A 25,606-nucleotide genomic window follows, 5' to 3' on the forward strand; every position below is an offset into this window, starting at 1 on the left:
TAACAAATTAGCATCACATTGTGCCTTTATGGTCCCTGACAAAGCATTGTAGCGTAACACTGAAAGATTTCTCTGTCCGTGAGTAAACAGTTACTTTTACTAGAATGTCAGAGTACGGGACTACTTTCAGGTGAAATAATGTCTGGATTTTAAAGAGCTGTCTCCAATAATTCTTCAGGACTTATGACTGTAATTACCAATATTTGCCATTTGTTGCTTCCTTACTTTCAGTGTTTGAAGAAAGTGCACGTTTTTGCCATATACTGAAGTAGCTGAGGGAGTCTTACCTCTCACCCCACACCAAGATTTTATATCACATAGTATTCACAGAAAGAATAGCTTGCTACCACAACTGCAAACAATTAATAAGTATCGTCAATGGTCAAGATGGAGGCACTGGGGACTAAAATGGATGAAAACAGTCTGATCCGCAATTGTAGATTAGGTGTTCTACAGCATCAAACCAAGAAAAGTTTAGGAGGGAGGCTCTGCTGACTTTAAAGAGATGCTTACTGAACCAAACTGGCTGAAGTCCCTCACTGAGCTATGAGAGCAATCAAAAAACAAACCAAACAAAAAAAACCTGGGATGCAGATGGAAAGTCTTTAAGATTTGGCATTTCGGTGACAATTTTAAGCAGTTCTGTCATTATGCATTTCTGCTCCCTTGATGTCTAGCCAGTAATGCCCGAAAGCATCCTGAATGGTTAAGTGAACAGCTGCTGCAAAACTGAGCAATTTTAGCACACCCCCAGTCTCAGCCAGAACCCCTCCCAAGGCAGAAGACTGAAAGATGTCTGTGCACGTTAAGTACCACATAGATCAACTGGTCTGCCTTGTGCATACAAAATTAAGCAGCTATTAAATGATTATATCCTCTGAAGAACAGGCTCAAAGTATATTCTTTAAGGTTTGAAAAATGAACTCAAGTCTGACAAAACAGAGTGCGATGAAACTCAGAGATCAGGCAATTTTCATATTCATCAGCAGGTCCAGAGTGTCTCTACTACAGCCCAACACAAACAGCTTCAACTTACGGGTAAAGCACAAAATTTATTACACTTAGATCTTTTCCATCAATTTCCCTTCGGGATCGATAAAGTCTTATCTATCATCTATCTTTCTTTGATGCAGATAATCTGGTTTATTCTCTGAAAGTGATAAAGTGTCATCAGGCCTTTCAATGTGCTTTCAAACAGGAAGCACAAGTGCCAATAAGCCAGGAAACATTAGCAATAAATGTGATTTTATGAAAAACGTCATTACATTTTTCTGTGATGCTCAATTGTCAATTTTCAGGTGTGTCAGTACTGTAATTGAGATTCTTTCTATAAGATGATGCAGTTTTAATTTATGCAAACAAATTCTCAGGGCAAACGTTTAAATCTTCCCACAGTTTAGGTGAAACAAAAAAGAAACTAGTGCAGAAGTAAAGCTCTTACCAGAAGATTCTGAGCAATGCAACCCTGTCTATATCATTTGCTGGAGCCTTACTTTTAAATGCCATGTGACGCAGAGCTACGCAGACAATATAGTTACGAAAAATTAAATAAGAGCAAGAGGGACGTGCAGATAAGTTTCCCCCAGAGGATATGACAGCAAGTTAATAGGAAAAGGAAAGCAGACGAACTCAGATCCAAAGATGTTAGAAGAAGATAATCACACAACAGTAATACTCACAGGCCTCTTTCAGCTTTTCTTTATCGTAATGTAAGGCTTCATAGTCATGCATGCTGATGCGATTCACACGGATCCGTAACCTCTCGGGGATGGGCTGCTGGCTGCAAGGAAACGACGGGCAGATGTTTATTTGTAATGAAGTGTGCAAGAAGAGGCGGCTCAGGGGCTGCGTACCGATAGCCAACTGTGGTACGAAGACCACAGCGGTTCACTTCCAGAAGCGATTCCCAGAAAGAAGCATTGTTTACCGTGAAACGTTACAATGCTTCGTACTTCACGCTGCTGGCCTTAATACCTCAGAGGTATTGTACCTCCCCCCCCCACCCCCACACACCCCTTGCTGCAGCTGCCTCGGTTTCATCCACTTTTTCTGCATTGTATTTATTCAAGTTTTTTCTAGCAGAAGGAATTTCGGTGAAAAGGCAGCTTCATAGTTCTAGAAGTGTGGCCACACAGTTCTGATAAACCCGTCCAGTTTCAATATCTGATATTCCGGCCAGAGGCTCCACTGGGCTTGACTGGACTTGAGAATGAAAGCTCTTGCAGTGATAATAGGCCTTTTTTAAAGGAACTGTGGACATTCTGTATTAAAATTAATTATTTAGGTGACACTTGTTTCATGTCATTTATTCTAAAAAACACTCAAGCATATAGTCACTGTAGGTGTTCTGGGGGAAAAAAAAGCTTAAAAAGCTTGAACAATTTATATCAGTACTTCTCACTAAAATAGCACCCACAATCCATAAAATCTCCTCTTCTCTTTATTACACTTCCCAAATGTCACCATCTGTTCTGTGATCAGATAACAGGAAAATATAAAGTTTTTATTAAATAATTTATACAGTACAGTATATAAACATAAAATACAGTTGCCTTCCAGCACTCAAACTATAGCTAGACCTTTTCTGATTAACTTTTAATTAGATTATTTTGAAAACCTTGCATTCACCACAAGGAACAATTTGGCTGAAAAAGTAGACAAAAAAAATGATGAATTAACCATATGTGGCAAAAGATGTATATTTACCTTTACAATACTAATAGAAAAATATGCATAAAACTCTGAGCGAAGTCAAGTTCCATTTTGTGAACATTCTTTCTGGATTAGAATTTTAAAAACACACCATACAGGACACCACCCCACCCCAATAAAATTTGGTTTGATAATGAAAACATTTTTTTCCACATGCATTAAATTTTAATTTGCAAAAAAATATCTGGTTTAAAAATAATTGGGCAGATAAACTAGATAGCTGTAATGAGGGGACAAATGCTCCGTCTTCTAAAAATAGCTAATTTTCCACCATGCACACATTGTCTTACTGTTTGTATACTTTATCTTTAAATTAATATTAAAGATACTTCACTGGGGAAAAAGACACCAACACGTGCTCCTCAAACTGCAACACTATTTTTATATTTCGGGGTTAGAAAATCGGCATTGATGAGCGCATTTCAAACCAAAATTAAAGTAAAATGTACACGGTAACATGTAAAACCTCCAATTCAGATCACAAAATAGGCTTAATTTCCAAGTATGCGCAGTGCCATATTGCTGTCATTGTTTGCAATTCAGAAAGCGACACCAAAACGTCCGATGTTAAGCAACCCTATTACACTGTAAACAAGCAGGCTTGTGAATACTGTACATTTCTGATCCAGTAGAAATACTGCTCTTGACTTCAAGATGGTTTTTCCAACAAATACTATTTACTTTTTAACTCTACATGCAGACAATGTTGGAACATTTCTGCAGTGAAATGCCTTCTGCACAAGCTGTACTTATTCACTCATAGATCTCATTACATTAGTCATTACAGTGACTAGTGAGCAGGAAGGGCTGCTTCAGATTGCAATTCTAACCTGTGGCAAGACCAGAGTTTTGCAAAAACATGGCTTATACTGTAGTACTTTCACAAAAATTCACAATTTTTTGTAACCGAAATGCAATAACCAGTCTGAGAAATTAGGACTGCAGTTCCCCATTAAGTTCAATTTAGAAGGTTTTCTACAGTACATTCTTCCTGGTAACTGCTTTAACTCTTAAAAAGGATTTTTTTGAGCAAAAAGATGGTGGTGAGAGTTATTAGAGGGACATTGTCATTTAAGCGACAGGTCTTCCACAAAAGGGTGACTTGTGAGACCTAGACATCAGTTTGGTATGCTTTTTCAGGGTACAAAGATCAGACTCATGAATCAGTCATGCTTACCTCACAGAACATATCAACTGCTCTTGTCAATGATGGACTCAAACACTACATTCCTAGACACACTGAAACCAGTAGACTAAATGAGACAGCACACATCCTACCGTACTTCCAAACCAAAGAGCCATCACAATTCTAATGGCAGGAGAATGAAGAGACATCTAAAGTAAAGAGAAAAACGACTGACTGCCTGTCTCCTGACACTTACTGTAAAATGTGAAAAACAGCATTACAGAAACTGTCTCTACTTACAGCTTCTTTTTCACAACTTCAGTCGTTGTGCCATTTAGAGCTGGTTTCCAAAAAAAATCAATCAGGTTTGAAATCAGTAGAAAAGCACAATGGGAACAGAAATATAAAAAATAACACTGAAAAGAATCCCAAATTGTTTTCAGATACAGCAGTTTGAACTGCAAGAAATAATTCTGCATCTTGCACATCTTACTGTATATTAGCCTCACAAACCAGGGCATAACAATTGTCCATCTTTTGAGTCTGGGAAAAAATGAGCTCCATTCACAAGCCTCAGGCCAGGATTTTCTAAAGAATACTTGCAGACAGTAGACTAGAAACACTGGAGCTGGCAATCTGGTGTTTCACTGAGCAGAACTGAGGGCCACAGCTTTCAGGTTTCAGATTTGGCAGCAAAAGATAAATCACTGCCATTCAATTCTTTGTTTTTATTGGTCAGGCTTGACCAGAACTAAATGTAAGTTACTGTTTCTTCTCCTGGTTGTGCAAGATTCAGCTCCTATAATTCTTTTTCAGATTTGCCTGGGCATTCACTGCAGAAAAACGACCTCAAGTATTACGGTGACCTTGTCTGGATTATTTTGCACAGTGCAAAGGGATAAACCACTGCATTTCTTCCAACATCTGTTTCTCTTTCTTCATACTTCGGCAAGTTAACTAAATCCTACTGTGTCCAAACCATCAAGTACTCAACCCACAACCTGTTAAAAATAGGTGGGAGGAACTTATAAAATGACATTTGTGTTAATTGGAAAAAAAATTGAGTGTACTGTATACTGTATCTAGACAAAAAAAACATGCTTCTTTTAAAAATACAATCCAATTAGAGTGATAACATTTGAAAAGCATCTTATTAAAGAGAAAAAACCTGTTCTGGTCTCTAGTTATCACGCACTGCTAATTCTGGAGTGTCTCAGCTTGACTTAAATAACTACCCTCATCCGGCCCATAAGGTTACGTTGGACAAGTAGACAATATTAAAAGAATTAAAACTCTCATGAAAGGCAGATCATGGTCCAATTACTAGTTAATTAATTTCCTATAACGGTCACTAATTTCCTTCTGCGATGATAGTCTGGTACATTCTTCAGCTACTTGTACATTGTAGCGTTCTAAACTGAAGGTATGCTATCATTGTTTTCATTTTATTCATCTTGACATGCCTAATTTCAATAAGTTGAGCATCTTTGCTAACGTTATGATTGAAAAGAACTCATTCACTCCTACGGCAGGTGGCAGCCCACTCTGAATTTTAGAAATTTACTTTTCATTTCCCAGTTCAGAGGTTCAACCAGTTCCCCACTCCTCACACCATCAGTGCAAGAGCCAGTGTGAGATCAGGGCACCCAGGTTGAGACAGAAAATTGAGATAACGGCAGAAGATGGGAAGCTTTTCCTCAAATCGCACCCAGCCAGGGAAATTTCTGCCTCGCACGGATGATAATACGTTTTCTTTAACGTTAACTATGCTATCTTTAGCATTTGCTTTAAGAACAGTGGTCGGCCACACTCACTCATTCAGCAGGGGGATGGAGGTCCTACGCTTGGTCTTCTGCACCATATTGGCCTGGTTCCTCAGGGAGATCCTGATGATAGAAGGGGCCAGTTTGCAGGGCTCCCCATCCACCTGCATGGGGATGGACTTGTAGGTGGTCAGGGTCACCTCTCGACACTGGTTCAGTCTCTCCCCGTGACCTCCCACCTGTAAAGCTGCCTGGAAATGCCAGTAGCCAGCACAAAGAAAGAAAATACTAGCTGAGTGATTCATTGTTTTCTCAGACAGGATAAATAACCAGTTTACAGGAGAGGCAAAATATTCTGTCTGCAGCACCTGTGTGTCATTCCTTTACATTACTACTTTCTTATTTCAAACATCTACAAGGCAGAGCATCACTATCATCCACGGGGAGGTCTGCCTTGTGAACTTTTTTGGCATTCGGGTAACAAACATAATGGAATGCTATGGTTCGTCAGTTAGATCTCCATCTGCTGCTTAAAAACAGATGTCTATAGGAAAAAGGCACTAAATAATGTATTTATGAACCGAGCATACATGTAAAGAAAAACTAAAATGAAAAATTTAAACAGAATAAATTCTATATAATCCAGCAAAATTAGACTGAAGACACACTAAACAAAGAGGCCAGACCATGACAAAAAGGTGTAGGCCGCAGTCACGTCCATACCAGGGATGTCATGGTGAAGCCGATGACCTCGATGCAGCCGTCGTCATGGCGCTGGGGTTCAAAATCGTGGTGTTCGCTGGGGTTACCCCAGGGCATCGTGCCTGCACAGTACCTGATGCAGAAAGGGAAAGAAAGCCCGAGTGAGTTGTGAAAAGCATAAGAACTCTTCACAGTTTTTGATCGGTCACTACAGAGTGAGATTTCTTGTAAAAAAATTAAGTGATTTATGAAAATATTGTATATGTCAATGAATTCCTCCAAGCTGAACTTGTCCTCAAATATCATTTTGAAAATTTAACTTTAAAAGGGTTATTGTTAACGGTCTAGGCCCAGCTTGTGTTACTAAAAATGGATTAATACTGTAGGTGGCAACAGAAAATTAACAAGATGTGATAGTACATTTGCTAAATTATACATTATTACTAGCTTGACTATTACAGAGACTACTACAACTCATTTATAACAAAGCAATTTTGAAACTCGTTACCTGGGAATGTTAAGGAACACTATACATTGCAGCTTTAGATCCTGAATCTTTGATGTGAGATCAGTACCATCACACTAACAAAACAGAAATCAAAGAAAAGGAGAGAAGTCACTTAAACACTTGATTTAGTAAAGACGATGCATCTCAGCTTTAATTTGGTAATGGAATGTAATATTTACAAGAACTGGCTAAGATGTCTATTTAGCTGCACAGACATTATTGTATTGTAGGAAATGTATAACTAAAATACAAAATACAAAATACAACTAAAAGGCCTAATAAAAGAAATAGCAATGTTTTCAAATAAGAGTAAAGCCCAATCAAGAAGTGAAAATTGGTCTGCTTTTACAGAATACATTCGACCTCTTTGTCAAAGTCAGGCTGTCGACAACTCTTCAGAAAGCAACATTTTACAATGAGAATGTTCTCCTTTTGCTCAGGCAGACAGATCAATGTTCAAATTAAAGTGACAAAGTTTAAATGCGTCACTCACCAGTACAGAGTTCTCTTTTGTGAGGCACAGGACACAAATAAACATTGGTATTCTTAAACTACAACCAGTTACCTCTGCTCTCCCCATTTCTGACAGAGGAAGGGATTAACTCTAAATATTCCCCAAACCCTCCACAAGCTTCCATTCAGTCTCACGGTTATCAGCTGACACATTCAAAATAGTTAAAATTGCCCGAATCAGACCTTTTCCATGTTGCGCAAAGCAGGCTGTCATTAAATGCTGCAGTACTCACCACAACTTTGATGTGCTTTGCTAAATCTTTGGAGCTGCCCATTAAAAAGTCTGAAAAGGCTGTCTGTAAAAAAAACCAAGCAACTGAGAAATCATGCATTTATTGATAGTGGAACACAGAAGAAATGCTTTATTCTGGGTATCATGGCTATCTCATCAGTGCTTTCAGAAGACGGTTATACTCACCCCAGCATAAAACATCTTGTTTCTAAATCGGCTGTTAAATCTCTCGGGATTGGCCTCTGAGAAGACAAGAGACACTGTTTTAGATGGTGTCACCCAGTTTGATTTATATTTCAATAATCCTGTCACACATGCGGTATAGTACAAAAGATCTCTCTTGCTGATTCATAGAAGAGAGCCCGCATAGTGCTTCTGGGGGATTATAAACAAGATTGATCAAATAAGATCTTTCATCAGAGAACAGAATCCATTTCAGACAAGAACTGATTTTGCCAGTCAAGGGCTAAATGTGACCCACAGTGTAACAAAATTACAAGGCCTTTATAAATGTTTACATTTTTAAAGTCAAACGATGCACATTAAAATATTACAAAAAATAAATTTCTGAAATAAAAACAACCCTTGAAACTATTGTTGTGTTAAAACCATGCAATGACTTAAATTCCAATTTTGGAAGTACATTTTTGCTATCAGATCACAATAAATTAAGTCCCTGGTACTTACAATACAAAATAAGCAATTCTAAAATATTCCAGGACAGGTTTTGAGGAAACATTTCACAACAAACCTCGAGATTCATGAAACTCCAGAGTTACATGTGCATCAAAGCCAAGGCTGAAGTAGTTATTGAAGACATCAAGGGGAAGCTATTAACATAAAAATAAAATATAAAACATAGTTAGCATGGTTCCAGAGTATCTCTTGAAACAGTGGGTTTTACTAGCTAGTTTGTCTTAAAGGCTTAAAAATACAGTAAATACATGTGGTTAAACTACTACAATCCTTTATCAGCTGTGTTTTAATTAAAATGTCACAATCTCCTCTCTGAGCATGGTGGATATTTGAACATAATGCATATGCAAATAACTTCACTTTACAGGTTGGCTGTGATTATGTATTTAGCTGGTAAAAAAAAACTCTGGACACGAGAACAATGAAATCTTTTATTATTATTCTTCATTGCAACAGCTTTGTACAAGCAGCTTAACTGGCTTTCACAAGCTACCATCACCCCTCTGACCATGATTCTCTAGCACCCAGAAAAACCTGCTTCTGCCATCTGACTGGGAAACAGTATGCCTTCATTCGCTTGCCTGCTTCAAGTCATTAATTTTTACCATACAGTCCTCCTCACTGCGCACCTCAAATATCAAGAAGTGGCTAAAGAAACAGTCAGAATGAGGAATTTGACAGGACTCCGGCATTTCGATCCTGGCACTGTAAGTAACCACCCCCACAAGGAGCAGAAGCAGATGACTGGTTTTAATGTGACAGGAAAACCTTAATTAATTTGTGGTCCATTCTAGACCCAGGTTAAGTTTCATTACAAAGTTTTCACCGTGATTCAACAGGAACGAAGTACCGCTAATAAGCATCTTCAAGCTCTGTACCCGAGTGACATTTAAGAGACTAATTAGTGCTGTGGCATCCGCTGAATTTAATGAAATGCTGTGCAGCTGCACGAAGCTCTCTTTTCCTTTCCTCACACACCTTCCCCCCCAATCTCCTGCGGTTCTGATCAAAACACAGGAACCCACAATTAACTGTGGGGTTAGAGGAGTCCATTCTGCACCAACATCATTAGCCCTTTGCTTCTGTCCTCCTAACTCATCAGTCAAGAGATCTCTCCTTAGCGCTGGGGATTCCAAATTCACAATGGCACAATGGTGGAGGGCAATGCTTTTAGACTTCGGCAGATCAAGTGATGGCCCAACCCTGGGCTTCACGCCTGGGGAGAACCAGGAGAACCGAGGTCACCATTACAGCAATCTTACCGTAATGATGCAGCAGGCAGCAGAGGCAGACTGCTCTCCCTGACTAGGGAAAGCCCCGTAACCAGCTCATCCTTCTTGCAAGCTACAGATAAGCCTTATCACCGATCCCAGATATTTAGCAATTTCCTGCAGCTGCATTATTAAATGGCCCCAGCTAGGCGTTGATTTCAATCAGACTTCAATCTTGAGAAAGTTCTTGGTTAAGCACAGCCGGTTTGCAGCCCCATGAAACTTCGCTTGGCTATTTAGAGCTAAATGCAAAACACTATCATCCTTCCTTTCCATTACAAACATATTATAAGATCAAATAATTTACTAACAGGCCCAAAAGGAGGACGGTGATATTAATATAGCTCAAAGTTACCAGTGGTTCACTCACCACTTTCTTTTTAAAAATTGTTCTCCATGCTACTGTATTTCCAAATTCCTCCTTTAAAATGATTTGATTGTTGGTTTAAACAGATACAAACCTATTAAAATGCATTAACGGTCAGATGAGATTGAATGCTTCATTGATTCTTTTTCAGTTTGAGATTCAGCAGTGACACCAACAACAAACCACTATGGAAAAATTATGTCTATTCGACACATTTTCCATACATGATGAATAGCTCATGACAGACTAACTACATGTTAGTACTGCAGGAGCTACACTTTACACTACATTACTATGCAAGTCTACCACCTAACATTTATGAGCATCAAAGGATTTAAGTGTTACTGTATACTAGCTTCTAAGCAATTCATTAAACACAGCAGCTATAAAAATTAATTTCACACAGTATATTTGCTGATCAAATTTACCACAGATTGTGACAACTACCATTGTGAAATAATCAGTTTTTCAGTGCAACCTGGTCTGAGAAATTGGATAAGATCACTGAACAAATGAAAATTTGTAGTGATTCCAAAGCAGCTTACATTTGTACCCACGTATACTGGGTATTTCACTAAAACAATTCAGTGGAAGTGTTTTGCACAAGCGTACAACAATCGTGTCCCAGCTGGGATTCAAACCCACGATCTCCCCATTACTACTAGGCCAGCACATTTCAAAAAGAGAATATTGGTCACTGGGTAGACTGGGTGAAGGGTGCATGTCTCAGAGACCGAGAAATTGATGAGAGAAGTGTGAAGCCGGGTAGGAGGGAGTAGCAGATTGGAGCTCTCAGGTGCGCCAAACTCTGGGGAGAAATTCAACTTCCAAATTGTGCCGGGGCATGCTCAGTTTGCCGAGTCGGAGAAAGCAGTCAGGTTTAGTTTCCTTTGAGCAAGCCGAAGAAATGAAGAGCCACAGAGAGCTGCAGGACTGAATCACTTAAATGATATCAGGAGAAAGGAAATGCAGGTTTGGGTATGCTACAGTACACATTTATATGTATGCAGGCGGAAGTGGGTGAGGTTAGGGTTTGACTGTCAGCAACAAACATTTTAAAGTAGAATGCTATATGGGAATGGCAAGAGGTGGTCATTACTTTGCCAATGTTTGAGTCTTGATATACTGTAGGCAAAGGCAAGCTGTTTCCTGGGATGACCAGATCTAAAGGAAGCCGGCTTACCTTATCTGTTGCTCCTTCATCTTTGTCTTCTGGATTTGCTTGTAAATTTGGTTCCACAATCAAGTTCCAGCGATCAAGCTGGACAATATTTCCATCTTCCACATGAGAGAGGATCTTGGAAACGGGCTCATCTGTGTACCCCTATGAGCACAGAACACCAGCAGGCACATTACCATGACAGCAGGTCAGGAGCTCTACTCATACTGGTTAGACAGGCTGATTAGTGAGTATTTTGAGCAGTAAAACATGTTTTAATCACAGAGTTAGTGTTAATTTAAAACAGTTCAGGAACTTTTTACAAAGGGGCACTATGATGCCTAAATGTGAGACAAGAAAAAGCAAGGTGAGAGCTGTAGTTCATAAATTTAGTGTCTGACCTATGCATCTGACAAAAATCACTAACTTAAACTGGTTTTTGTGTGTGACCCAAAGCACAACGCAAAATCTGACAATGTGTAGGTGAGATGGATCCCAAAACTCATCAGAGCTGTGCCACCAACGAGTCCAGAAACATTAAAGAAAGTAGACAAAGAGTGGCGGATGGACTCACCCCACCCCAGTTCAGAGTCCTGGCCAGGTCATTCCCAGTGCCCAGAGGAAGAACAGCTACTGCTGGCTGTGGGCTCAGCTGCAGCTGGTCCAAGATAGACAGAATCCAGCCAACCTGCAAGTTAGCCACACTCTATTAAAAAGGTGAGAAGGCCTTACTTTGTTTTCACTTTGTTCCAAGTTCTGTAAAATCTGGATTGAACAAATACATAGAGAAAACTTGAAATAAACTCCAGGATTAATATTTCCACAAAAAAAATAATTTAAAATAGTGTTCCTATTCAGCCAAGGTTATTTATGCAGGCCCACCGTGAGATAAATCCATTTTAAACATGACTACAGTATTCATGGGTGTATTTTTTGCATTGTTTCTGATATTTGCTAATATTTCTGCTCAAACATGCTCTGCCTGTTCATAAATGAAAAGAATCTACATTAACGTGTCGGGAAATATGCCATACAGAAGAAGCCACTGTTTGTAGACAACATTTTCATTCTGTGCTTGAACAGATCTTTTAATGGCATCAGCATGGATGAAGCCAGCACTCAGTGTCAGTACTTGGACACTGGATGGATGAATTACTTTAGAGCAATTGGTAGTTACCTCCTATCCCTGTGAGCAATTCTGAAATCTACTTGGCATGTAAATTGTCATCATATGTCAGACCTCAACCTTCATACCCAACATTCACTTAAGTGTTTCATACTGATAATTTTTTAACAATGCATCATCTCCTTGTCCCAGAAAAGACAAGCTTTATTAATTCAAATGACAAAATTAGCTTTTTTCTTAACCTCTCACAATCTACTTCTCCCTCCCTAGTGGATTAGCAGTCGTGTATTTGAGAAAGGATGTCAAAGCGTTTATTTTCACTGTCATATTAACCCAACCTGGATTTGTCTCTATGGCCCAAACGCATAAAATCACCAAAGGAAAACCACGACTTAATCAAATTTGCCATGCAATCCAAAGAAGCACTGATGTGGAAAAGACGCAGCTTGGAATATGCTAATTATCCTTAGCACAACGATCACGTTAAAGCAGAATGCCAGGGTGATCAGGCCAGGATAAAAATAAACCCAACCTTGTCAGTAGAGATTTTTACAAAGATAATTATTCAAAGTTTTAATATTTTAGTTAAAAACCCGTGTGGTCTGAACTCGTCTTATTTTCAGAGCTTTAATTGTCTCATATTTGAACAGTTGGAATTTTACTAGCTTTCTCAAAAGCTAATTTGTGTTCTGCAAGATTATTTTATTTTTGCTAGGGAATTGATACAGTAAATACACAATGACAGTACTGTAAGTCACAGAACCCCAAAACGTGTGGATTGGGACAGTGGTGTTGTTGTTTTGGGGATCTGTCACAAAGGACTGCCAAGTGTGTAAAAGTTTGAACAGCACACAAAGCCTTTTCGGTGATTATATGCAGTACCTGCAAACCACTAACAAGCATCACATCAGGAAGAGCACACATCTCTTGATTAGTTTGCAAAACAAGCTTGCCAGGTGCAGCAGTGCCAGAGGTTTAGTATGCAAGCTCTGCACTGACATATCTGTCTGATTGGGAGCCTTCAAGACAGCTCTGTGAGGCTGATGAATGCACTGAAGAGCTTTGAGAAACTAAAGAAGCCAACAGGTTACTCTTCTGAATATTCAATAATAACAAATGGGGGGGGGGGGATGTAAATTGCAGATCAGTGCCTTGATCTATCAAGAGATTGTCAACAGCAATAAGTAGCATCGACAATAAAAACAACTTTTCAAATGAAAATACTGAAGAACGTTTAAATTCAATCTGGAGTTGCCAAAGCAATTTGGTAAAACACTGAAATGTTTCAATCCAAGCATTGCCGTGCTTTAAATAATCCATTCCATACAGATGTGTGGCGGAGACTTTAGTATTTGCCCCACATTCTTCCAAACAAAATACCCTTGAAGAAAAACCTTGATAAGATTCATGAGGCAATTGTACTAGAGATCAAGTAAGATAGACTGAATTGTTATTCCGATTCCCAATCCCGTCTGGTTGCTAGACGCCCAGAGTTTAGATTCCAGCTCAGTCCAAATGACCACTGGCTGAATCAGACATATTTAACATTTTTCCCTAGTTTTTCAGACACTGTTGTAGAAACAGTAAACTTGTAGAGACACTGATGCTCCAAGGCTGTGACTGGACAACCCTGTTCTATGAAACACAAGCCGTGACCATGTGGCAGTTACTAGATTTAACTACTGATCACCCTTTCTTTTTGTTTTCAGAATGATATGTTTTGTGAAGAGTTTTTGTTTTACGTTTTACTGTGCTTTCCTCTTTTTACAAAAAAAAAAGATGCCTTTCCACTTCCCGGAGCAGGTAACAAAATACTCACAGTGCCATCGCCACCACAGGCCAGAATTCGCAAATTGTGGACTTTGCGGTACATTTCTAACCTTGAAAAGGGGAAAGAAATATTAAAGACAGTTTGCGCTTAAGCTGTTTGACTTCTATGCCAGGTCAACAGAATCACTCCCTGCAGATTCTTAAATAGGTCTATACTTTACCAGGTTTGCCATAAATCCATAGTAACAGCGATGCTAGAAGGCAAAGCTCGCTCATGAACAGCATTATAAAGGTCTAATGAAAATCGGCGAGGACTCTGTGTCCATAATGAAAGGTAGGTAATTGAACACTGATGTTTCTTTATAATCTTTCCTAAGGTTGACGTAGATGCAAGACCTCATTAACAGAATATACCTGACAAAATTATTACGGGCCATTAAGTTTAATTATCTTTTGGAATAACGGAACAGAGTTAATGAAGTCCACAGGAGAGAGAATCATCATAGCGCAGATGAAACTTTGAAAACTGTCACCTCTTATGTGGCCAGTGCCGTTTGATGCAGTGGGAGTCGCTTCAAAATCGAGAGGGATTTTTGTGCAGATTAATAATATACATATGGATTTGCCATCCCAGTTGAATCTGCATGTGAGCCAAGGCTCCAAAGTGTCAATACTGGTTGCCTCTGTACTTGGGAATACATTTCCATATATTTAGCAAGTGATAATGTCCCCACTGTAAAAACCTCAGAGATTAGTCCACGTACAGTATGTACTGTAGACCCAAGTAGTCAACAACCCTGAGAAATACGGCTGTGCTTTGCTTCCATCTGACACTGAGCTTTGATTTCATCTTGTGACACTTTTACATTTTGCCTCCCCACCATCACATCAGACAGGGTGCAGATTCCTCCGATATAGTTACAATGAGAAAGTCAAAGGCCGCTAGTCTTTGACATTCCAAAAAATAAATTCAGTAATAACCAAAGATAATGGCAAGTGCACCTGACCAGCAAGGTTCTGGATATTATGTACTATAAATGTGTTGAGGAGCATCGTCCCTTAAGAGGGATGAAATATTGTGCCTTCCTTCTCAGTACCTACCCTTCTTTAGGTCCTCCCTGGCTGAGGTCAAACACTTGGCGTGGGTTGAGGTACCACATGAAGGACTGGATTATCTTAGCTCCCTGGATGAAAAATAAACAATACAAATCCTATTGAAGTGTCTCCAGTTTTTTCAAGTTCCAGTTTCATTTGTTGCAATGTAGCTTAAACTGCAAGTTAAAGCAGAGCTCCAGTGCATTTATCTGCATGTTGTTTTTCTTAATGAAGACGCTTATGAATGTTTAAATTAAATCTGGAGATGCTGAAACAATATGGCAAGATACTTAAGTTTTATCTCAACTGCAGCAGTCAAATTCATCACAAGACCAAAACAAAATGAATATGGTTGTTTGTCAGTTAAATCTGTTGCATCTGACACAACAATGAACATGCAGTAAAGACAAACAGCACAAGTAAACATCAGAGAATTTCACATAGGTTTCTCTGAGGCTTTGATATCCAATGAAAACTAACATTTTTAAACAAAAACATATTTGAAAGCAGCTTCACAGTCAGTGAAAAGGCAATCTGTGAATTATATACAAAATTTAGCACCACTTCATTTCTAGAAATTTGTATACACACTTGCAGAATATTGCACACGTACTATACTGTAAAGGAGAAGCCAACTGCACAATGTGGTCATAAAAAAAGGACAGTAAGAGACTGCGAACCTCTGCAGAGGTCTTATAAAAATCAACCACTGCTCAGATTGATTTCTGCCCACCTGATTTCCGCCACTTTTAGGATTCACAAACACCAGAAGAGGCTTCATCAACTGTGAAGGAATCGGCTTCACTATGAACGGCTTCCATCGGGTCTCCTGTGTATCACAGAGCCAACGTTAGAAACCTTACTGATGGGCCACAGGTACCTTCATTAACGGGACACAAATACCAGTGACCCATTCCTCCTGCTAAATAAACTCTTGCTGCTGGAAGAGGTGTTAGTGGGACCAGCAGGGGGCGCTCATCCTGTGGTCAATGTGGGTCCAAATGCCCCAGTATAGTGCCGGGGACACTATACTGTAAACAGGCGCCGTCCTTCGGATGAGACGGAAAACCGAGGTCCTGACTCTCTGTGGTCATTAAAAATCCCAGGGTGTTTCTATGGCTGCTATCGCATCATCCAGGTGAGACTGCACATTGGTGGTTGGGGGAAGGGAGTCCCCAATACCTGTAAAGCGCTTTGAGTGGAGTGTCCAGAAAGTGTAAGCAATTAAAGGTGTATTAAAAGCCTTGACACTAATTCTAACCTCCACCTTATAATGCAGGTACAGTATGTTGATTAGATTTGCTGTTTTACAGATTAAGCGCCTAGTTATAACTCTTTTAAACACAATGCCTAGGAAACAGTTACAGGAAACTTGCATTTTTTTTCTTAAGATCGGAGAGACGAAGAGTATTGGAGAGAAATAGCAGGGTGTTTAATGGCACCACCGGGATGCGATGACACTGGCCACTTCAGGGCTGATGACGACAGAGCTAGATTCACTGTTTTTTTTCCCAAATTTATCAGATCAAAGAGTAGTGAGATCACAAATATCACCAGATGTCACCTTTCCCGGCTTTATGTTCCATTACAGGTATAGAGCGAGGCATTGTATTGAAAACTGCACAACAGATATAACCAAAGAATGATTTTTTTTTCACCCTTGGTCTTAAATGGCCTTTCCAAAAATTCAAAGGACAACATATTTTTATATTACATTATACAGTATATTTAATAGCATTGACGATCAGTGATGTACAGTACTAAAGTAAATCTGATTGCAATATACAGTAGTAATATGTATTAGTGAGTCGGAACATTCTATGTTTCTGACTCACTAATAACTTACTATATTGCAATCAGAATTAGGTATTGATATCAGTCTGCTATATACTGTAGAATATTAGGTTTCTAACTCAGTGTATTGTAGTTCAATAGAGATGTGTACTTACAGGATGAATTACTGTAGATCAGTAGCAATATTGATTTATAATACATGACTTTTAGTCTGTAGTACTGAATGTATTGTGTATATAGAGGTCTATAATAAACTGTACAGCAACAACATAATGAGTTTAAATTGTACTTTAGCATTAAATTATTGTGTTATATTTTAAAGCTCATAAGTAACATTATAGTTGTGTTTTTTGTAATGGTACTAGTACAGCACATAAATGACTATATTATTGGAGTCATCAATAATCTCAGTTTATAATGCTTTTGTAAAGCTGTTATTCAGAAGGGTGCCATCATAGCAGTTCATCAAAGATGTTGGACTACAGGCTACTGCTCTGTAATTCTCATTTAGTGATGGCAGTCTGTAACAATTTTGCAATGAAACTCAATGATGATGTATTGCAGCTGTCATTAAGAAGTGACAGTTTGAGATATGAAAAAAAAATGTATGAGGTTTTTGGTTCCTTAGAAATGTTCCAAACAGCCATTTGCCATTTTAAGAGAAGGCTAAAAAGATGTGTTCACGTTTTTTTACTTCGTATCTTAGACGATAGTACTGCACCTTTTCTCCTCAGTTGTCTTGAAAATATTCATTAGCATAACAGCTATAAATGACTGGAGGCCATTTGGCTCAAAGTTAGCTTCTAGCTGATCCAAGAATCTCATCCAGCCATTTCTTGAAAGTAAGGATACCATCTTCAAAAACATGGGTAGGTAGCTTGGGCTGTATTCCAATAATTTATTGAGCAAAAAAGTATTTTGCGTTTCCACTTGCATCTTCAAGTCTGTGTATTTCCAATTTTTACGCCGCAGAAATGAATGAGTTGGCTTCGTCAGTGATCTTGAGGATTCTGAATTCTCAATAGATGGTGTTTCACCTTGAGGATAGTATACATCCAATTTGCAAGCATTAAAATTGATTTCTGATCAGCAAGTGTGGATGACATCTCTGCCAGGAAGACAATCTCACCTCTGCTCCCTTCTTGCTGGATTTGCGTTTGAAGGATGTGCGCTTCTTCTTCTTACTTGACTTTAGTGACGTCTACAAAAGAAGAAGAAAAAACTTTGGCAGACTTTTCTTTTTAAATAATTCTTTGTGCCATTATTATGAAGGAACTATTGAATATAAAAAGAAACATTTGACAAGGCAGCCACCAATGTTCAGTTGTATCAAATAGTTATTGAAACGCAGGAGACCAGTGATATCCTACAAAAAAAAATCAATTTTTCTTTCAAAGAAAATGCTTTTAATACATTGAGCAGTGCTTATGGTTACTTTTCACCCATTTGAAATCGACACTCTCATAGAGCTGGGTAAAATAATAGTAAAATATTTCTACTTAATCCCAAAGTGATCTGTCGTATTAGTGTTCATTGATGAGCATTCAACTGCTGTTACTGACCTCTAGTGGTCAAAATCAAGTATATAATGAAGCAGAATTTAAGATTTTCAGGGTCGAGTCTGGGGATTTGCTTGTTTTTCTGAAGTGTTAGCAGCAAACGTCAATCCATGCTCTATGCATGGATGCATTTCAGCACTGTTCTTTCTTTTGATCAATACATAACACAAAGAAATGAGGTATAAACAGGGAAGAAGGTGGGGAGGCTGGAGGAACGTTTGGGATGAGTGGGAAAAGCTTGCTGCCCGTACCTGGGGTCGCCGGACACGGATGATCCAGGTTGGGGGGACGATGACGGCAGCGTGAGCCCCGAGAGAGCAGGCCTCCTCAATCTGCTGCAGCATGAAACACGTCACCTTGTTGTGATACTGGAAAGAGGGGAGACAAGAGCATCAGCAACACGGGGCAGGTGCGGAGTCTGTTGCCACACCCCAAGCAGCCAGCCAACTGGTCACCCAACTGCCAAAAGTCCAGATACACATCCAAAGAGCATGGATTACTGCAACCTAGCCCTGCTGTCCACTGAAGGGAACTACCACTGCTGTGGCTGTCTTGATCAGTTCCCAGGACCTACAGTAGGTTTGAAATCTGCTATTTTTACCCAAGATGCTGCTGTGATACCTACACATATTTACTCCATTCCTAACTCCATCACTAAGGTCTAAGTAGTTCTCCACTGCCTCTGCACAAATATACAGTAATAGGCTTATCATTCTAAAGTAGTTCAAGTAGGGAGCTGCGTCAGCATGCATAGGCTGCAAAGGAACATGTTAAAGGTTTATTCCACGCTGAAAAGAGAAGAAAGGAAACAACTTTTTGGCTGTGCTCGCACCCGAAGAAGGCTCCACAGCTGAAATGTTGCGTTTCTTTTCTTCTCAATTTCAGTATGGAATAAACCTTTAACTTGCTCCTTAACATTCTGAAGACTTACTGCTTGTTTGCACCAGGAACAGCTGATGGCAACAATTTCTTTACTATGAAAGGCAAACTTCTGCTGGAAACCCTGGGAGAAAAGGTGAAAACGGCCATTTCAGAAACAATGAAATAAAACCAACTTGAACGGCAAAGAAGCAAAATTAGAAGCAATACTAATGATTATGCAAATGTGTTGATGGCCAATAAATGCAGAATAGATGGAATGGTGAACTTTTACATAATTACATACTGTAATTAAACAAAAATCAGAATTTCCTTTCACTTCCATTCAAAACAGCACCCTCCAAATTAGAAATAATTGAAAAAAAACCTGGGAAAAACGTCAACCAGATATTGCAAATTTCAGAATCTGCTGCTTTAAATGTTGAAATGTTGAGCACTTTAAGTATGTGCTACCCATTAAGAAAGCTGCTTAAAAAATAAACTAGTTGATGTAGTTAGCTCGTCCAGTCATTTCTGTTTTGTTTTTTGAGAACACACATATTTACTCCATTTTTAACTACATCACTAAGGTCTAAGTAAACAAAACGGCTTCAACAGCATGGCTGGCTTGGTCCATGCTCCCATCATCCCTTGCTTCTTCCCAACTCCTGCTCCTGCTCCTCTTCTCACCTTTCCACACTGCCGGCACTTCCCTTCCTGTCTCCTCCGGTGAACCCAGTGGTGCCGAACAATCGTGGGCTACAAATATGTAAGGAAAATTGGTGAATGACAAAATTGAAAAATGAATGAAAAATGTATAGATGGATTGGTTGTTTTGGCCCTTTGGACCCAAAATCTGCCTTTTTTCGTTTCTACTGATCCAGCATCTTGCAAGAGAAGTAGCGTCTGTCCTTTGGCAGAAACATTAAGAGGCAACGCTCCTCGGCAAGATTTATCCTCACTTTGAAAGCGTGGCGATGCTTATAAAATGCTTGAATGGGTGCAAGTCTGCAAAAACACTAAAAAATTCTGCCATGTAAAATATTTGACCTAGGGAAAGACCAAAACCCTCCACACACTAAATATTAATGTCAAGTTAAAACCACTGCTGTGGCTAATGATGCTACACTTCTGAAATGACAGAGTGTTTAGCACTACTGTTCTTTTTCTTTGTTGCTCCTGGCTATTCAAAACACGTGCATGCTCTGCCAGCACACCTGGAGAGGTACTGTAGGATGAAATACCTTATTCTGTGTCATACAAGCGGTCGCCATGCGGTTAGCCATCAATATGAGGCCCAGAAGGGGCCTGGGCTTTTTATGAAATCTTCGGCCATGTGTTGGCTAACAAGAGTGAGGCATGATGGGAAAAGGGAAGTTGCAGGATATGTAGGACAGATGGAAAGAAAAGAAAAAGATGAGACAAATGCATGGAATAACGCAAGTATACAGATAAACGGATGGAAAAAATAAAGGTAGCATGGCTTTTTAGGTAGCAAGGAAAAGGAAAAGTAAAAGGTTTCTTCTGAAATGCAATCAAGAGAGAAAGACTAGGGTGTCAGCTGTTTGTGGAATGTGACACTTCATGTCAGATGTATGTTTCACATAACCTAATGTTGCACAGTAAAGAGAATATCACTATATTTGTACATCACTATGAAAAGCATTACAGGTTGTCTTGGCTAAACTGTGTATGGTTTTCAAACAGTTCACATACACAGCATATATCCTGTAACCCAGCTGGGTGCCGAGCTCATGCTTCAGAAATACACCAGAAAAGCATTTAATCCTTCACCCAACTGAAAACTCGGATGCTGTGCATGATTTTAAAAAGTGATCTAAATCTAAGCTTCAGAAACTAATGTTTATTTTTTAGCTCTACAAAGTAATATTGCCTGTTTTTAGTGAGTACAAAAATGTCCCAGTCCCCCCCCCATACCTAGTCATTTACTTTTCAGCCAAAATAAAAGCAACGGAAATAAAAAAGGGGTAATTACCTCGCGCACATTCCTTGATCCAGATTCCCTAAACGATGGTTTACACCTAAAATTTATCTACAGACACAAAGAAAGGATGAGTTTAACATCAAGAGGTTTTCCATTAATAGAAAATTAATAAAAACCCATCACATGGAGCTGCACCACATAATTGAAAAGTGTTAATTAATTTGACCCCAGGCAAACTTCAATCACGGGGCTGTATTTAGCAAAAAGATGGATCCCAAAAGTCTCGCAGTGACATTTGTGTACCCTGCAGTCACCACTGATCTTGAGAAAGGGGGGAAAATTTTCAGTGTTTAAGCCAATCCAACCAGTTACCCTCAGTCAACTCTGTTTCCAACACCAAGTCCAGAGAGAGAAGCAGACAACCTCCTGCCGCCTAGCAGGTGATAAACTAAAGTCCACGAGTCCTCCCTGTGTGGATGCCATCAGAGCACTTTAAATATCTAGAACAAAATCAAGATTAATCACGATCTCATCGCCATCCCTGTAGGACTGTGCTTTTAAAACAGCTAAAAAAGATCAACATTTTGCTCTCTTGTATAAAATACCCACAAATGAGGAAACATGAAATACTCTCTGCCAGCTGTCCCATTAGTGCAGGAGTTTCCAGCCCTGGTCCTGGGGAGCCCCAATCCAGTTCCTCTCACATGTTGCCCTGACTCTCCTGTTAGGAACACTCCTTTAAGAAATTCTGGTTTCTTTACCAGAATTCCAGATTCCAGTTGGAAACTCTGGTTCTTGAAGGTTGAAAGATATTCTGATTTGTGTTCCAAATGATCCCTGAATTATGTACAGTAATTGCACACCTCCTGTTTAACCGATCATAGTTACAGTAAATTGCTCAAGACCTTTAGAAATTGCCAACTTAAGTGCTACCTATAAAACGTGCTTGATTAGAGCTCCCCAGGACCAGGGATTTAGAGTCTCTTCAAGCTTGCAGCCCAGGCCAAGATCCATCACCACCCTGGATTCCTACACACGCTTTCAGAAAAGAAATATTTCGGGTCGCAAGCACAGTCATTTGTTTCTCACCACCAAAGGCGTTTTATTTCATCATTTAACTTCACTGTATGCTTCTGCCAAAAAGGATGGTCATAACAGAGAAAATGTGTTCACCTCTCAGTTTCCATGTTCATTAAGTCTGAGGAACATCCAAAAATAAGCGTTACTGACTATGTCCTCAGGGGTAGCAAGCCAAAAGCTTTTCTATTCAATAACCGGGGGGAAAAAAACACTAATAAAGTTAATATTAACTGAGTTGATTGTTCTCCATGGGCCTTATAGATGAGACAGTGAAGACTAGCTAGTGGGTGGCCTGTGAAAACAAAGACTATATTCTTGCTCCAGGGAATTTCTTATCCAACTTGCATGAAACTTGAAAAGAATAGAAATGACCTTACATTATTGATCATAATTTTAAAAAAAGGGTTTGATTTCTTTTGGAATTCAAAAACAGAAAATCAGACAGATCACTCCGATTCGCCCACAGATGGTACACCATTCGTTTGTCATGTTAAAGGAGCAAAGAGCGGTCCTCTGCCCAGTAGAGAAAGGAAGGCCAATAGCAACCAGAAACCCATGCCCAAAGGCTACCTGCATCCCAGAACACCATCCTTTCACAGCTGTAAGGCAGATGAGTTGATTTTATTTTCAATGGCTTGTTAAATTCCAAGCCAATCAGGACAAAGAGAGAGCTGTGGATCGAAACACTGGCATGACTGCCTCCCCCAATTCATGCCCACCGTGCATTCCAAGGGAACGTGAAACAATTCTCACTCTAAAACAAGAGCCTTTGGCAGTGTTCTGGTCAGGGAGACTGCCTATTGGTGACATATCATCTTGGGAGGAGAGCTGAAGGAGGAGTGAAAACACGTGAATGTTTTGGCCAAAGATGGCGTTATACAGTACATACGCGCTGTTGGCTGTGTCCTCAACAGGCAAGCAAACACCATTACTTACTTTTTCGAGCTGTTCAATGCAGGGAGTGTGGACCACTATCTTGCAGGCAGCACATTTCTTCCGAGGTACAGATTTCTGCTATGTTGTAGGAATGAGAAAAAAAGGTTCAGTTTCTAAGCCTGAGCTTGAAGCATCAGCGAAGATGAATGATGATTATTCTTAAACTCGTTGATAAGATGAATTTGTTCCACGAATCCACCAAGAACTTTGTATTATCTCGGTCACAGCAAAAAAAAAAAAAAGGTATGCACTCTTGAATTTGATCTCAAAATTCTGAAAGGATATAATCTGGCAAATGCATTTGATTAAGGTGCACTTGACACACCAACCTCAGCAAGAAATGAAGACAGCTCCGTAAGCATTTTTCTATGCTTCCGTTTCTTCACAAAACCGCAAAACTACAGCACTTAAATCAGTGTTCTTTAGCTTTTGTTAGAGAAAAAGAAAGCCCTGACTGTACGCCAAACCCAGTGACTCAGCAAATAAGATAAAAATGAACAGATGTCTAACTTTGAGCAAGGGTGCCAGATTCTGAACAATGAGGACCACTCCAGCAGATCTTCATGGTATCTTTAAATCAATTTAACATGCAACTGACCATTTTTATTTCTTAATTATTGCTATGTAGCCCTTAATTGGAGCAATTTAACTTTTAGTCAGGTCTAAAAAAGCTCTAAAAGTGACCGAGAAAATGACCTGGGTTGAGCTGTTTAGAGAACTTCAGACTAAGAGTATTACACTACTGTGTGGCATTCAGAAGAGAAAACAAGACCTAATAAACTAATCTATAATTAGTTAAGCCTCTAGATGGCAGTGTCTCAATTCTTTTTTCTTTCAAAAATAAATTCTGTAGTATGCTGCTTCAGACACTAGAGGAGTCTCTAACTCTAGAAAAGTAACAGTTTTGCAGCTGAAGTATAATCTAATACCTTTCTCCTGAAAAGCACTGAATGCCAGCTCACTTTACAACAGATTTCCCCACTGTTGTTTCTTCAGCTGTCCGTCTTGACAAACTCAGTGGGAAACACTGTTTACTGAGCAAAAATTCTCATTTTCCAGGTGGCATCAATATTCTTCAGTGCTCTAAAACATTTAAACTGGTGATAACACCATTAGAGTAGCTCAATTTGAAGCCTCCTTACATTCGTTCCATTTTCTCATATCAATAGGTATGGCACTATTAAAGCAGCAATCATGTTTCACAATCTTTTGTCAATATGGCAAACACTGCACAGTAATTTGTGCGTTATCTACAGAGATAAAGTACCTGGGAAGCATAATGTGGCATTTATTTGCAATTGTTGTAAGTTAAGACTAACTCTTTAACACAGAGACACACCAGTGTGCAAATCATATGCATTGCATAATAGCATGTGGCAAAAACAAAACCAAGATTCATTTTAAAAAATGGCACATTTTGCAAAAAACAAGCAGTTGTATGCATGCTTGTTCCTGGGCTGCAAAGCGACACACTCCCATCTTGTGACATTTCATTTGTGGCCTTTAAGATCGGTCATTGCAAACCAAAAAGTATTCTTCAGCTGACATTTGGCTTTCAAGCCAAGCAAATTTTGAGTATTAAACGGAAGCGTTCAAAAGGTGTCCAGTGGTTTTGCGTGCTTCGCTGTATATGATTCACATCCTTACACTGGAGTGTCAAGTGTTGTTGCAATAAGAATTATACATCCTGGAGTGGAGGACTGAGAACAGCACAGACATGGAGTTTTCATTCACAGGAACAGAACTCCGTCCCTTGGTGCCTCTCTCGCAGTTCCTTGGTATTATTCCATAACAGCTAGAAGAAGACACACTGCATAATTCTACACCGCCTCTTATGAATAGAATAGGGGAAGGATGTAGATTACTCACCAGTGCTTTAGCAATGCAGTGCTGCTCTCCAACATAACAGAAGTCTCCTGAGACATTAGTCTCAAACCAGATGTGCTCCCCATACAGGGCATTCTCCTGCATAAAAAAAGACAGATGAAGGAAAGCACAAAAACATGAAAAACCTCAAAAGCCTAATCTCATTTTTCATTGGAGACCTCCTCCAACCATTCCTGCAGAGAAGCTTTTAAGCTAGTTATAGGTTTAAGACATCGAATAATTTAAATATTAGAGACTGTGTGTGCTGTACGGTTTGGAAAAGCACCATCCACAATACAGTCTTGTTACTCATACCCATAGATACCAGTAGGTATAAAAACATTAATATAGCAGAACAATGACTAATAATTCTGCTACAGCAATAATGGTACTAATTTCAGTTACATCCGTGAATTCAAGGACAAAAAGGAGTGGCACGGAAAAGCTTCCTTCCATGAAAGGAAATTTCTTTTCATTAAAATATTTTCCAGGCTCCTTTACAGTTCATATTAATCTTTCTTAAGAAGA

At 39.3% G+C, this 25,606-nt stretch overlaps 1 protein-coding gene across 3 annotated transcripts in view; it reads right to left on the bottom strand.

Annotated features, from left to right (window-relative positions):
- Positions 1 to 25,606, bottom strand: part of dgkza (diacylglycerol kinase, zeta a) — a 178,616-nt gene that overhangs the window by 50,443 nt on the left and 102,567 nt on the right. The window contains exons 4-24 of one of the 3 annotated variants that reach the window (XM_088935012.1): positions 25,082 to 25,177; positions 23,213 to 23,290; positions 23,030 to 23,104; positions 21,248 to 21,304; positions 20,496 to 20,594; positions 19,942 to 20,010; positions 19,325 to 19,396; positions 18,645 to 18,761; positions 17,964 to 18,035; positions 15,774 to 15,869; positions 15,047 to 15,129; positions 13,995 to 14,055; positions 11,624 to 11,737; positions 11,074 to 11,214; positions 8,308 to 8,386; positions 7,743 to 7,798; positions 7,558 to 7,620; positions 6,812 to 6,885; positions 6,325 to 6,436; positions 5,653 to 5,852; positions 1,680 to 1,780 (exon numbers count right to left, since the gene is read on the bottom strand). In XM_088935012.1, coding sequence (XP_088791138.1) covers positions 1,680 to 1,780; positions 5,653 to 5,852; positions 6,325 to 6,436; positions 6,812 to 6,885; positions 7,558 to 7,620; positions 7,743 to 7,798; positions 8,308 to 8,386; positions 11,074 to 11,214; positions 11,624 to 11,737; positions 13,995 to 14,055; positions 15,047 to 15,129; positions 15,774 to 15,869; positions 17,964 to 18,035; positions 18,645 to 18,761; positions 19,325 to 19,396; positions 19,942 to 20,010; positions 20,496 to 20,594; positions 21,248 to 21,304; positions 23,030 to 23,104; positions 23,213 to 23,290; positions 25,082 to 25,177 — 1,915 coding nt within the window. The remainder of the gene's footprint in view (positions 1 to 1,679; positions 1,781 to 5,652; positions 5,853 to 6,324; positions 6,437 to 6,811; positions 6,886 to 7,557; positions 7,621 to 7,742; positions 7,799 to 8,307; positions 8,387 to 11,073; positions 11,215 to 11,623; positions 11,738 to 13,994; positions 14,056 to 15,046; positions 15,130 to 15,773; positions 15,870 to 17,963; positions 18,036 to 18,644; positions 18,762 to 19,324; positions 19,397 to 19,941; positions 20,011 to 20,495; positions 20,595 to 21,247; positions 21,305 to 23,029; positions 23,105 to 23,212; positions 23,291 to 25,081; positions 25,178 to 25,606) is intronic. The other 2 variants (XM_088935010.1, XM_088935011.1) reach the window with 2 other exon arrangements.

This window comes from Atractosteus spatula, chromosome 16 (genome assembly GCF_055471065.1).
Source record: "Atractosteus spatula isolate fAtrSpa1 chromosome 16, fAtrSpa1.hap1, whole genome shotgun sequence".
Lineage (NCBI taxonomy): Eukaryota > Metazoa > Chordata > Actinopteri > Semionotiformes > Lepisosteidae > Atractosteus > Atractosteus spatula.